Source organism: Nothobranchius furzeri, chromosome 7 (assembly GCF_043380555.1).
Source record: "Nothobranchius furzeri strain GRZ-AD chromosome 7, NfurGRZ-RIMD1, whole genome shotgun sequence".
Classification (NCBI taxonomy): domain Eukaryota; kingdom Metazoa; phylum Chordata; class Actinopteri; order Cyprinodontiformes; family Nothobranchiidae; genus Nothobranchius; species Nothobranchius furzeri.
The window spans coordinates 34171777-34187271 of NC_091747.1; the positions used below are offsets into that span (position 1 = coordinate 34171777).

Here is a 15495-nt window from a genome sequence, read left to right on the forward strand (position 1 = left end):
TGCCGGCTTGTGAAGCTCTCGGGAGACCTCTATGTTCCACCCGGTTTTACCCAGCAGTCAGCCCGGTGTATCTCTGACTCAGAAGCTCTGGTGTTGTGCACAGTTAACTCCGGTTGTAGCTAGGTTGCTACCTCCGTTAGCTTGGCTCCCACCTCCGCGTTAGCTTTGGGTTAGCTTCAGGTTAGCTTGTAGCTAGATCGACCGGGTGTCGTCAGTTGATCCCAGCCTTACAGCCCCACCCTCAGCTCCACCTCTCTTCCCTTTTGTGGAATTGTCTGGGCTTGACGGAACCTGTGACGCGGTCAAAATGGCGGTGGTGGCCACCTCCCATTTAGCCTCAAAAACGTGTTATTGGAGCCTATGGAAATGAATTGTCCAGTATATATGTTGATGGTTCATACTGATAGATTAAACTATTAAAATCAACAAATACTACTCTGGTGTAATTTAAGCTCTGAAAATAAATCATTACAGGAAAAATACTCATGTTAACACATCATTCATTAACGTAAATTATAGGACACATTATTAAAACACTTTGGATTTAAACACATGTTCCATTTAACAAAATATGATTATATAAGCGTATAAAATTATAAAGTCGTTTTTGGGCCAGGAAAGATGGACTTTATTCAAAGAGGATAGATAAGAGGTCCTGTGTCTTCTGCAGCCTTGATGACTCGTGACGTACTGCAGGATAAGTTAAGAATATCAGCTTCAGTTCAGAGCCTTCATAACGGCACCACTGTGCCAGACTTGCCTGTATGAAGAAGTTTAGCCTGTAAGTTAAAAGTTAATTTCTGGTCATTTTGGTGAAATACTTGGCCCTTTGGTACGCTACACAGCAATGCATGTAAGTCTATTTAAAATAATTGTTTGGTTGTTTGAAAGTTGTTAATAAAGGTGTTTTTTTTAAAGTAGCACAGCATCCTGGCATGCGTTGCAGTCAGTAGATGATACAATGCTCCTGTCCCAATTCGGCGCTGATTTGCACACTTGTGTACCACGCACTCGAAGCCTTACTGTGCACTTCCTCCAAATGCACTTAAGACCGTAGAGTGCGGAGCGAGTATTGGGATTGGGCCTGTAAGTGTGTTCTAATGTAGGCTGCGTTGAAGTGGCAGCCTGTTCATTGGTCTGAGCACTGCTGCCACCTAGTGACTGGAGGACTGTTCATCAATCCAAAACAAAAAAAATGACACCTAAAACTAAACTCCCACACCAACAAAAGCACACACACCTAAGCTTGCACCACTGTTTGAGAAGTACTGTTATAAAGTATGCACCATCTCCTGATGAGCTAACCTCTTTCTGCAGGAGCACCTGTATAACCATGGTTCTGGGGTTCTGCTCCATTCTTCTGTTCTTCATAGATATTCTGTACATCTTCACCAGTTGGGTGGCCAGGCTCTTGCTGAGCGATCAGACTGTCTCCTTCAGCCCTTTAGAAATAAAACTTATTCAGACATTGTCCTGTCATGATATTTGACCTTTGACCTGCTAACTGAGGATGGCAACATCTGAGATGGAATTTTCTCTGATCGTTGATCTCAGGGCAAACCATCTCTGGGAAGATGCTCAGCTGTTGGAATGTGTTTCTCTGACCTTTGACCTTCCCAGCTTGACTCACTTGCTACTGTGACAGACACTGATAACCTTCTGAACACAACTCCAGAAAGCCAAATCTAGAATGGAGACTCTGATTGTGGTACATTTGGGCTCCATGACCCCAGCCTCTTTTGGGATGTGGGACGTAGGTTGGGTGGTTGAAGATCTCTACCAGACCTTTGCAGTTTGCCCTCCTTACTCTTTGGGATCTACCAGGTTGGTCTGGTATATTCCTATACCACCAACTAAACCAGCCTCACCACCCGTCTCTTTGTTTCAAAGTGTCCGTGGGACTAGCTGACATGATTGAATACAAAAGGAAATAAAAAAGAACATCCCGTTATTGTTCCCCGGTGAGAAAACGTTGGTGTCACAGCAGCAATTGTAAACATTAAAAGAGCAAAAATAAACATATTTCAGAAGTACTTTAAGATTCAAAATACTCAAAAATAAATATTTTAAGAAATAAAAATATAAATATTCTTCATGGATAAAAATATTGATAGAGCATTGACAGGAAATGGGAAACACAAATGCAATAAGTGTGTGCAGTTAGAATAGCAACAGAAAATGTGCAAATCATAAAAGCAGCAGAGGTGAATGAATACAAAAGCGGTTATTTAGTGGTTTTAGAATCTAACAGCTGCTGGGAGGGTGGACCTACACTTCCTTTATGCATCTAGGATTTAGCAGCATGTCACTGAAGGAGCTCTCCAGCTCCACGACAGCTTAATCCATGGTGTGGGGGACATTGTCTAACAGTGGTTTTGCTAGAGTCCTTCTGTCTCCCACCTCCTGCAATAGAAACCAAGGAGACATCCTTGGACAGAGCCGGCCTTCTTAGTTAGCTTATCCAATCTGAGTCTCTCAGCAGCAGGTAAGCTGCTGCCTCAACAAACCACATCAAAAAAGTTGGTTGATGCTGTAGCGTCAAGAATGTCCTGTTTTTGACCTAAAGGTCACCCATCCTTTACAATGCCACCACAGAGTCAAAGGAGGCCTTCAGCAGTGCCCCCTACACTCCAAAGGACATCTGTCTCCTCAGAAGCTAGGGTTTGCTCTGACCCTTCCTGAAAAGAGGTCCAAGTGATATGGCTCCATGAGTCCAGTTTGTTGTTAGGGTGAACATCCAACCATTCTTCTTCAGGAGTTGAGTTTGAGACCCTAAGCTGTGTTTAGAAGTCAGCCCAACTACTGCTGAGCCTCGGTAGGTACATGGCTAACTAGTTCAGCTGACATGAAAGACTGGAACACATATTTTACCAACAGAGAGCTGCGATGTATTTTATTATAGCAGTCTGCTAAGTCAGTGCAGGTCAGTAAAGGTTACATTTCACTCTCAGTTTGAAGAAAAACATCTGTAAAAATACTCCCTTCTGAGGTCACAATTACCCCTTTTCTGCCCAAAATGGCTATTTTTGTCTCACGTTGTTTAAATAAAGCAGACACAGATGGGTGTGTGTCTTTGTGGAAAACATTCAGGCTCAAGCAGCATGTGGAATGGAGCTAACACTTTTCTGTCAGCGTAGACTTTTAAAGAACTTTCTTCGCCCTGTTTCCAGCTGGACCACATCACAGCAGCAGCAGCAGAATGTGCAGCTGACCCAACAACCTTTATGGTTCTGATGCAGCTAGACAAGATGAGCTGAAACTACTGTTTGATAGCAGCAGTGTAGCATGCTGATCTTCGTCAAAGTAGAAGGAATCAGTCATCACAGATGGAGGCTTGTCTTGTTCAGATGCACATTTTGCACATGTTAAAGCTGCAATGGCAAATTTGAAACACAAATTATCTTAAAACATGTTTTCATCTTAACAACATTCTAACATTGTGTAGTGATAAATACATTGTGGAGATTTAAAAAGTGAAGAACACGAATAAAGTTTTTCTCTCACCTTTGTCTAAAAACCTCCACCAATAACACGCTTTGGACTGAAGCCAACCATTGGACCATCTGGTTGTTAGTGTGGCCAAACCGCTGCACTTCCCTGGGTCCTACACACTCATGTATTTAGCAACAGAACATAAGTGGTGTGAGAGGTTCTCCGCTCAATAACATCAGAGCAGGAGAAACAGCCGACTGCTCACACTTCAATTTTAGGACCAGCTACCAGAGTCCCAAAAAGAAGTAGAGCTTCAACTTGTAACAAGAAGAAATGGGAGTGAGACATTCTTTTGAGCAGAAAGTTACTGAAAACAAATCTAGATTAATCTAGATTAATCTAGATTAATCTAGATTAAAATGGCTCATTCAAATTCTGCCAAAGTCATATGTGTGTGTGCTACCTAGATAATGAATAAAAGCAAGTCTTTGAGAATGGAGGCGTATTTCTTGTTTCAATAATGCATCACAGACTGATAAAGCAGTTTTACTACTATAACTGATGATGAAAATAAATAATGATCAATAAGTACTTGTGCTTAATAGCTGTTTATTCAGTTCAACAAATTCTGCACTGTAGGTCTACAGAATATGTCATGATTAACTATTTACAGTTAGTAGCATTTGGTCAATCAGTCCAAGCTCTATTTCTCCTTCTTCCACCAGTCACTCAAGCAGACCAGCTTGTTCACATTGTCTGGTGACAAACTAGATCTTCTCTTCTGCACAATATGGCCTGCTAAAGAAAAAAGTATAGATATACACACACACACACACACACACACACACACACACACACACACATACATACATACATACATACATACACACACACACACACACACAGAAACTATCTGGCCTGGGGAGGGGGTTAAATTTCTGGGGTGCCCTTCCAATGCCCCCCTTTAGTTTGCATGTAGGATCGCCTCTGGTGAATAGGAGCGAGAGCTGGAAATGATGCCACAGCTCACCTGTATGAGCAGAAGCCAACTGTTGCTGTTGCTGTCTCTGAAAACGGCAAGGGGAGTTATCCTAGCTCAACTTTTCTAAACAAATATAAACATTTATGAGTAAAACGTTTATTATTACAGGTGAATTTGAGTCGAAGCCACATGAACAACGACCTGTAGAAACAATTTATCACTTTATCACAATAAACAGCTGCTAAAAGAGCTAAACTTAGTTGGAAACCGCACCTGTCTGAGAAAGTCTTGTCTCGGTTTTCTCACATCCGAGCGCTGCTTCGGCTACGGACGTTGAAGTGTGGCCCGGCTGGAAATGTCGGAGGTAAACAAAACAAAATAAAAAGAATGAAAGTCAGATTTATGGATCAAACTCTGGTGAAAGTACATAAATTATTTACTTGTCCCGCGCGATGAGAAGGGAGAAGCGCTGCTGGTGGCGAAGGTGCGACTGTTCGGCTGCACGGGGAACATTAAACTCCGCGAGCCTGGCGCCCGTCCATACGTACGATGATCCGCGCCGAGTATACATCTGCGCCAAACAGGTATCCATTCACGCAATGTGAAAGCCATCATAGCTTACTTAGTATAGACCCAGATCCCAACCCAACTTTGAGAATAGATTAACGGCATCATTTTTTTTATCGCGCGATAAGAGTCTGGCTTTGCCGCAGCGCGTTAACGCCGATAACGGCCCACCCCTAATATATATATATCGATGCATTCAGTCAGACGGTATTGGCAAATTTTCAGACTGAATTTGTTATTGGAAAATTCAATTAACAGTCCAAACTGATACTTAACATGTTTAATATGAGGTATCTGAACTATAATAGAGGGATTTACATTTCAATGGTGAAAACAGAACCCGTTGCACACTGCTGCCCACTAGCGTTCGGCGTTTGAATTGCACCAAAAGAACAGAAAATACACAAATGTTTGCATGTAAATTCTTCCAAAAATTAGATACACGACTTTTGAATATTGATATAATACCGCTGGGAAAAATTCCACAATATATTGCCATATCGATATTTTCTTACACCCCAAGTAGATAGGTAGGTAGGCGGGCAGGCAGACAGACAGACAGCTCTTGTTCAGTCTTGGAAATCTTTGAAATTGATTTGTTTGACATAAAACTATTTGTCATTGTTACTTTGTAGCCTGCTGAGCCATTACAGGAAACATACACATTCTGAAGATTTTGATTTAGCTTTTCCCTCTCATGAGTCCTCACTTTAACTGCTGTTTTCTGTATCAAGTCTACTAGTATTGGATCATCGGTGCCCAGTATAACCGGATATGGAAGTTTAGTTACCAAAGCTACTGACATACGATAGGTAAAACAAACTTCTGCTGTAGGATACACCTTTTTATCCCCATGAACAGTGTTGGGAAAGTTTGTTAAAAAAAACTGAACTAGTTCAAAGTTCAGTTCATACATTTTAAAACGAACTAGTTTGTTTCTTAGTTCATAATTTTAAAAAATTTTGAACTAAATTCACTGTTCCAAAAACAAACTAGTTCATAGTTCTTTTTTCTCCTTTATATATATATATATATATATATATATATATATATATATATATATATATATATATATATATATGTGTGTGTGTGTGTGTGTGTGTACATATATAAAATGTATGAAATAATTTTCCAATTGTTGGCACCCGTTCAGTCCACACTCATACCCAGTGGCAGTTTTTCCCCAACAGTATATTCTCAATAACAAGAGGAAAACATTATTTGAACAGTTTTTAATGGGAAATTATTAAACAGTCTTAGGGGGCAGGCTGAGATAGAAAACTCAAAGTGCTATATTAAAAGTGCAAAACATAAAAATATGGATATATTTAGAAAGAAAATGAAGGGTTCTGTTTCCAAAAGTCTCCCTGCTCATCCAAACCCAGGACGCCTCCCCGTGACCTCCTCTCAGTCTAAACAAGATCAGCAACAGAGACGAGGTCTGATTCTCTGGTTATTTCTGGGTGATGTGGTCTGGATCCAAAGTTTTGCTTCTACATGTGATTTTTCTCTCTGTGGTCTTTACATCATCCCAGTTTAGATGGAAATTACAGTTTGGTGCTGTCACTAGAGCGCTGCCGTGACAACCACGGCCGTTCTGAGAGAACAATAGCAACAGCAGGTCCACAGAGGACAGATGTACAGATCATTGCACACCAACAGCTGCTTAGACCGTTCTTAAAAAATGTCATTTTGGAGTCTGGTTACATTCATCAGTAATAATCATGTTGTTTCATGCATTTAAAAGCTGATTACAGACTCACAGCCAATAAGTTGTTCAGAAGTAGATTAAAAACGTAACAAATATAAAAAAGTTGAAGCTAAGAGGAATTTACTTGCTGCCGTTAAGATCCTGCAGGAACACTGTGTCAGAGTCCATTTTTATGCAGATGACTGTGATGTATTTGCTGATGCATCAGCTGGTGACGTGATTCAGACGCTCACTCATTCAGTCTGGAAGGCAGCTGAATTCTTGGGTTTTAATTAGAGCAAAAACAAAGGTTATTGTTCTTTCCTCAAGCAGCACGGTCTCTGCCTCTTTTCTTTAGCCAGTGCAGGTTGCTGCAATGAAACGTGTTGTGGATGAGTGTTGCTTTTTCCAGCTCCAGTGCGTGAGTAGGATTAGAATTTTGATTTCAAAGTGTTAGGGATTTTATGATTATGTGTCTCAATAAACCCATTTCCCGTAGTGAAGAGAGAAGGAGACAAAGAGCAGACAAGTCAACCAGTTATAACTGTGGCACATGCACAAGGCAAAATGACCCGAACATCTGATCACAGAGTTTATTTAAACAAATAGAAAAGAATGGGAGTGAGGTCATTGTGTGAGAGAATGTGTGTGTGTGTGTGTGTGTGTGTGTGTGTGTGTGTGTGTGTGTGTGTGTGTGTGTGTGTGATGAACAGTGTGTGGGTGTGTCTGAGTGTGAGAATGCCTCAGGACATTTGTGAATAAGATTAAAGCAATGAAATATAAAATGTCCATAACACAAAGTCAAACCAGGAGATTGTGATGCATTTTTTTGTTTTGTCTAGGTTAACAGTTGCAGCTCCTCATACACTGGCTGGTGAGAGGCTGCATGGTGCAAATGCTGCAGCCAGATTCATTTGTGAGTGGTTGGGGCTGGAGCATGTATCCCTGGTTCTGGCAGCCTGTACAGAACTAGATTGGTATTAAAATCTTGGTTTTTGTTTTTAAGCCTTTGGCAGGTTCGTCACCATCCTGCCGCTGCTGTCTCAAACGTCATGCTGATCTTCAGAGCAGTGCTTGGTGGTGGCTCCGAGAGCTAGATGTGAGTCTTGTGGGGAATTGGTGTTTGCAGCGCTGGATCTGAGACTAGGGAACCAACTCTTCCTAGCTTGCTTTTGCACCACCACTCATCCTCATCATCTGTTTTATGTTTTCGTGTGTGTCGGTGTGCTGTATGTGTGTGTGGGGGAGTGCTACTCTAATGGTTTCAATAGTTTTTTATCTGCTTTTTTAACTTGAATGGGTTTTGTGCACACTTCTACCCTGTATATTTTAGTGCTAATCACTTAGGGCCACATTGCCTGGTCGTGGAATGAACTATAAATAAATGGAATGTCAGCTGATGGATCAGCTGTGTGGCTGGTTCTAGAATGAGATGACACAATCTCAGCCTTGTGTTTGTCTCCCTCTGGTGGACAGTCTGAGTTTTGTGATGTTTCTGCTCAGTTTAACTGTAGTTAATCAGAATCAGAAGGGTTTTATTGCCACATGTGCGAGATATCACATCGTTAGGAAATAGCTGTGGTAGGCCTACTTGGTGCAAAAAGAAATATGAAAATAAGAGATGAGTAAATATAAGAAGTAAGAACATAATCATGGTAAAATAATAACAAAGTGGGAATAATTAGAGAAACAGCTACTTAATACAAGACAGTGTAGGTGTTAATCAGAGCGGAACAGTTCAGGTACAAACACAACACAGTGACTTTTATTACCACTTATTCTGGACAATTCTGAGCCAAAGCTAAATGAGAGCTATAAGGTCAGCTTATGTTTAACTTGGTTGATAAACAGAGTCCACTGTTCTTCATCCTGGTGATCCAGAATCAGAACCAGAGGACCAGCCCAGTGACCCAGGGAAGAGGTCTGACTCAGAAAATCAACTAAACAGATGAGGTAGGAGTCCCACAGCTCTTCGGTAGAGGTCAGGAGAAGCAGCACCAACATCCTCTCTCCCATCTCACTGTGTGGTGAGGAGAGCACACTATACCCCTTCTGACCATCAGAGCAGCAGAGACACCAGTGGTCCTGTCTCGCACCCTGGCTGAGGCACACAGACCCCTCCAAACCCACAGATGAGATCTCCCTGTGGTTTGAATCAGCGCCAGGAATGATCAGTCTAGCTCAGGGGTATTCAGTTCCGGTCTGCAGGTCTCCAGCACGTTTTGGTTTTAACTATGCTTCAACACACCTGATTTAAATCAGCAGGTGATTAACAGGCTTCTGCGGCCTGACGAGCTGCTGCGCAGGTGAATCAAGTACGTTGAATCACAGGAAACCACTAACACGTGCTGGATACCTCCAGGACCGGAATCTAGCTAGATCGCAAGTTCTGTAACCATAGTGACGGTTGCAGTGTTTGACTAAAGCGGCGTTCGGTGCGCCTCGTAATTTAAGTTTACTGCATCAGAAACGAACCAAACTGCCAACGTGTACGGCGAGTTTGGTCGGCTGCAGAAAATAGACAACGGATCTAACGTTTTTGCTTCTAATTATGTTTCTGATATTCTAGAAAAAGAATACTAAAACAGAGATTGAGAGTTTAAAATTCCTTCAGCGTGATGACGCTGTGAATTACGTATACCACGTGACATGTTGCACAAGTCCGAAGTGACCGAGTCCAGCACGCTGACATTGGAACAGACTCGGATAATCACGACCGTTTCTGACCTCTACAGGTAAATGTTTCATTCACTGTTCAGCTCAACACTTAAACACAACAAGAACGAGACGTCCGGAAACCTTCACATTTATCTCACGGCCTAGAAACCACGCGAGTTAGCCGCTAGCTAGCTAGCTGCAGGCGGACGGTAAAATACATTTGACATTTTTTCTTTATCTTGAAAATTATTTTGTACTTTGAAACTAAGCCGGATTCCCAAATCAAACGGTTAATGAGACAGGGCTGTGTTAGAACCAGCAGGTGTTACATAGAAGTTTGTCCCCATCCATGAATGTTCCTCTTCCTAGTTCCAGCTATCGAAGTGTAGTTCCGTGCTAATCCTGATGAAGACAGCTTTTTCATACGAATATTATAACTCTCTACTAGTGAAAAGGGTCAAAATAATTTCCAGGTGTGTGTGTGTGTGTGTGTGTGTGTGTGTGTGTGTGTGTGTGTGTGTGTGTGTGTGTGTGTGTGTGTGTGTGGTGTACTCATTGCCTACTGAGGACCAGCATGAGGTTAGAGGTATGATGTGAAGTTTAAGGTTAGGGTTAGGAATAGATCAGCATTGGTTATGGTTAGACATAATACAGTCACAAAAATTAGTGTAACTCGATGGAGGGTCCTCACTATGATAGAAAGACAGAAGTGTGTGTGTGTGTGTGTTTGTACTCTTCTATACATTGAAGTGAGAACCAATGACAAGCTTTTTACCTGTAAAATGAGGACATTATTACCAAAATGAGGACATTATTACCAAAATGAGGACATTTTGTTGGTCCTCACTTTGGCACTAATGTTACAGAACCCTGCTCGTTGGTTTTAGTGTTATGGTGAGAATTAAGTTCTAGTTAAGGTTAGGAATACACTGGTTATGGTTAGGGTAACCCTGGCTTCACACTGAAAGCATCAGCGGCGTGGAACCAGAGTGGAATGTCGTTGCTTTAAATATAATCCATTCTAGTCTATGGAGTGTTTCAAACCAGCCGTAACGCTTACATTTCCAGTCGTGTCCCAGAGACAGCACGCTGCGCCGCTGAAGGTAGGATCAAGTTCAATTTTTGCTGCGAGTCGCTTCTGGGACACGACAATTTCCGCAATTAAAATAGGGCTGGACAGGAAGTGACACACGGTTTCAGTGTAAAATCCCTGGTAACTTTCAAAATTAAGGTACTGCAACGATGCAATTTCATACATATGAAGCTTATGTTTGACCCAACGACTTATTTTCTCCCAGTATCGTTCCAGAAGTGCAGCGTTGTGTTTTCATGGCGTTAATCCTGGCGGTGGAGAGGAACAACTTCATATGACATAAAACGTGATTTCCTTCTTTTTGGTTTAAGGTGGATTGCGTAAACAAACCGTGACCTGAAGTCTTGGGGGGTTTTGTGATCTCACGAGTCCAGTGAGGAAGCCATGTCGCTGCCAAGACTCCTGGTGTGAAAAGGACCGCTTAGAAGTTCACGAGTAAACCGTTTAGCGCCGTTGAGGCTTCCAGTGCGAAACCGGGGTTAGAGAGAGGGAGAGCTTTTTTAACATGTCTATCATGCGTCTCACATGTCCTGCTTGTCCTCTCACCCATGAGACAGACCAGGATGGGAACTTCCGTGTCCACCCCTGCTGTTTCGACAGTCCAAGCAGAGGCCATGGCTGCCCCACCTCCCCAGGCCTGTCCCATGCACCAGGAAGCTGCTAAAGGTACCAAAGTACTTATTGTATCACGTAAAGAAAATGTGTAACCTTTAGTCATCTGGTGGGACGTGTTTGTCATGTTTGGTGTTTTAAATATTTTAGTTGACTAAAATAAGAGTAGAACTAAAATATCTGGTTAAAATGATCACGTCCGGGACCTTTCCACCACGGCCACTGCGACTCACATGGGTGGTGTTTCCTCAGCGTCTCCTCCGCCAGAGTGTCCGATGCACCGAGCAGCACCAGGCCCAGTCCACCAGGATCGGGCCTATGACTTTGTGGAGTGTCCCATGAGAGCTGCTGCAGGCGTGAAGAATGACATCGATCCATCTAACATGGTATGCAGGGGTGTGGTCCTCCTCGTTTCATCCTAAAATCCAATCGGTCTTTATGTTTGAGGTGATCCATCCTTCCTCTGTGCTCAGATGCCTCCTCCCAACCAAGTTCCAGCTCCAGACCAGCCCTTCAAGCTGTCCGTCTCCAGAGAAGAGTCCACCATTCCCCGTCACGACACAGACAACAACTGGGTTTATCCGTCTGAGCAGATGTTCTGGAACGCCATGCTGAGGAAGGGGTGAGTCCTGCCCACCCAGTAACTGAACATATGAAATACGGCATGGTGGAAACTCGCATCATTACTTTTCATTCAAACTGAAGTACAACATGTGATTCAGGCCATGAGGCAAAGAGGATGTAGCGTCCAGAAATGGTCAGTTTTTCATCTACAGTTTGACCTTCAGTTTCCGGTCATATGGAGACAGGAGTCTACATTTGTTGCCTTTAATCTGCCGGATCCTGCCATTCTATCAGCTGAGGTCCAGGCCTCTGCAGCTCTGCACAGTGTTTCTGTTTCAAGACCTTAAGCTTCCCTTATCGCTTCTCCAGGATTCCTCCTGCCTCTGAATAAAAGTGAACATTTTCAGCTCATATGGTAAATGGCCTGTATTTGATATAGCACCTTCTAGAGTCCTGGAACCCCCCAAGGCGCTTTACAACACAATCAGTCATTCACCCATTCACACACACACATTCACACACTGATGGTGGTGAGCTACAATGTAGCCACAGCTGCCCTGGGGCGCACTGACAGAGGCGAGGCTGCCGAGCACTGGCGCCACCGGTCCCTCCGACCACCACCAGCAGGCAACGTGGGTTAAGTGTCTTGCCCAAGGACACAACAACAGCAACATACTGAGCGGGGCTCGAACCTGCAACCTTCCGATTACGGGACGAGGCGACAATATTATACCCTCTTTACAAGGATTAGAAAATAACTGAGTTAACTAATCATATAATGAAATGGACAGTATGTTTAAATGAAATGTTTTGATTAATCTGTGCCTAAGTTAATAAGGTTGAAATGAATATTGTCCTGCAATGATCCATTTGTCTGATAATCCGTCTACGTGACGAGCTAATCAGCCACACACTCATTCACAAGGTTAAAGTAATTTCATGACACCGATATTTTCTTATCCACAAATCAGAGCATCCTGTATCTGGGTTCTGAGGTTTGTTAACACCTCTTTACATGTCGAGTCCTGATTGGCCATGTAATCATATGAGAACAATTAAAACAGAACTCACTTCCTGAGTGATTCAGTTCAAGTACACCTTCGGAGTGGCCAGTCCTGAAGGGACGTTGAACCATCAAGGCTTTCGACAAGCCAAAAGCTTCCTGCAGCGACACAGAAACTAGTTCCTTCAGCTATTCAGAAACGGCTGTTCTAGACACAAACTATTTCATCTATCTGTTGTGACTCGGGAGACATCCTGGGACAAACATGGTCGCATCGAGGTTTTCCTATGAGCCACGTGCATTGGGGTCACCGACTCCTCGACATCTCAGATCCAAACGGGGTCTCCAGGAACGGCTACATAGGCATGACATGAATTGAGTCTGATGCCGTTTTATAAACCATCACTTATAGTTTAATGCAGACCAAATTCTTTTCACACCCAGAACTCAGTTTCCTCTAGATCCAAGGTTCTGATAAAAATCACATCCATCCACTTATATTCATCCATCACATTCGTCTTATTTATAACTTGTCTTGTTTTTAATTTGTTTAGAAAATTAATTTCATACTTTTTATAAACTTGACTCTGTCTGAATGAACACGAAGTGTGTTTGATCCCTGAAAAAGCAAAGAATCCTAGAATCTTCTGATTAAACATTCAAAGACCAAACGGGTTGGTACCCTTTATCTATATAGAATATCACATCTTACTGGTCATAAGTAAAGGTGATATATTAAGCTTAAAAGCAACAATATTATACCATCTTTACAAGGATTAGAAAATAACTGTTAATGTCCCGCTCCGGGACCCATGAGCTGGCAGGAAGGGGCGGAGCTTCAGGCTTGTTTGAACAAACTCTGGGACTTGAGGACTTGTGTCTTTGTTCTGCAGGTGGCGCTGGCGGGACGATGACCTGGCTGCTCAGGACATGACCAACATCATTAAGATCCACAATCAGAACAACGAGCAGGCCTGGCAGGAGATCCTGAAGTGGGAAGCCCTTCATGCTGGGTGAGGAGGGGTGAGTCAGGAGGTGTCACACCGCTGTTCAGAGTCTGACTGGGTTTGTTCTGGTTCTGCTAGAGAGTGCCCATGTGGGCCCACGCTCAAGAGGTTTGGTGGGAAAGCTAAAGAGTACTCTCCCCGGGCCCGTCTCCGTCACTGGATGGGGTGAGCTCCAAGTTCATGAAAGAGCTCCTCGAGCTTTTAGATCATGCTCCAGATGTTGGACAGTGCTTTAAATGGAGGACTCTGTCCACGTGTCTCTGCAGGTATGAGCTGCCTTTCGATCGTCATGACTGGATCGTGGACCGCTGTGGGAAGGAGGTGCGTTATGTCATCGACTACTACGATGGAGAGATCAACAAGGACACCTACCAGTTCTCCATCCTGGACGTGCGTCCTGCTTTTGACTCTTTGGGTGCTGTGTGGGATCGGATGAAGGTGGCGTGGTGGCGCTGGACTTCCTAGAGCAGCAAGCCCCGAGGGCTGGTGTCCATCGTGTTTACTGTTTCACTGCTTCAGCAGGTGATTACCAGGTGTTGAGCAGGTGTGCTGGAGCAAGGAAACTACTAAAACATGCTGGATACTGGCCCACTGGGAAGGGAGTTGCCAGCCCCTGTCCTAGAGTGGAGGTTGTGAAGACAAAGACTCCAGCTGTTGTTTCAGCTCCTAAAGAAGAAAACCAAGAGGAAACAGAACCTCCCAGCTCAGACGTTCAGATCCGGATCTGCTTAAATTTCACTTCTTTGTTTTAAAACGTTTTTTTTTGTGCAGCAGGTCACATGACCCTGTTTCCTGAGACAGAACGCTGCTTAGTGGCATTATTCATCTTGTCTCGTTGCAAGTTTCATCTTGACTCGGCAACAAGGTGAAATCTCAGAACCGTTAGGACCTGAGGTTCAGTTCTGGAGAAGACGGGTCCCAGCAGGGCCAGCTATGTGTTCCTCGGGACCCGCGTGGCCATCTTCTCCAAGTCCAGGGCTGTGGGGAGGACAGCTCTGGTTATCCAGCGCCGACTGTGTCCATTAAGAAGGACCAGGATGTTATTTTTGAGGTAGATGATGAGTTCAGCAGACGGCCCTTCAGCTTCCTTAAATGTGGGCGAAAACACAATGGAAGGTATCGGACTGAAAATGAAATGGACACTAGCATCAGAAACGTGTCTCACCTGTTCAGGTGACTTGGACTCAGGTGGATGGGACTCGCTTTAGTCATTAACTGTTTCAGCTGCATCATCTGGTTTTATTTATTCTTATCTTTGTGTGTGAAAGTGTCCAGACTCGGTAATAAAGCTGTTCCTCATCTGCTTCTCAGCTTATGGTTTGTAGAAACTGAAGCTCTGAGCTTTAAACCTGCAGGACTTCATAAACCAGGTCCACACATACCAGACCTGATCCATCCCTACAAAAGCTGGAGCACTGAGCCCTGTTGGAGACCAGACCTGATGGGCTCGACACAGGAGGCGACAAACGACCGCGATCAGTGAAATTCGTCGCTGTCGCTTTTATTACCTGACACACGGGAGGCGACCCGCGGCCAAACCGTCTACGCGTTCTGTTCCATGGCGACATTGAAACTTCTGTTGTTTTGTTTGGCTGTGTCAGGTTGGAGGGAATTAAGGTTATTTAAGCGGTTCAGAGTTAATAAAGTGGTAGATATGATGTTTCACAAAGTGCTGCTGGAGTTATATGAAATCTTACTTCTGATTTTACTATAAAACATAATAATAATCAACTTCTCCATGTTTGCTCGGAGATGTACGGAGCATCCTGTCCGCTCATTGGTCAGTGGATGAAACCTGCGTTGATTGGTCCTCGTCCGAGCGACAGCGATGAAAAATTGAAAATATTTTAACTTTCTGGGATCGCGTCACTGGGTCGTCTGTGCACG

General features: G+C 43.5%; 1 protein-coding gene across 1 annotated transcript; it reads left to right on the forward strand.

Annotated features, from left to right (window-relative positions):
- The first annotated feature begins 9219 nt into the window (after nt 1–9219).
- On the forward strand, nt 9220–14912 carry LOC107382602 (holocytochrome c-type synthase). The gene is made up of 7 exons (XM_054751392.2): nt 9220–9406; nt 10976–11088; nt 11287–11420; nt 11508–11656; nt 13495–13614; nt 13687–13773; nt 13875–14912. Exons 1-7 carry the CDS (start codon nt 9321–9323, stop codon nt 14071–14073), a joined length of 888 nt encoding a protein of 295 aa, XP_054607367.1. The 5' UTR covers nt 9220–9320; the 3' UTR covers nt 14074–14912.
- The last annotated feature ends 583 nt before the right edge of the window (nt 14913–15495 follow it).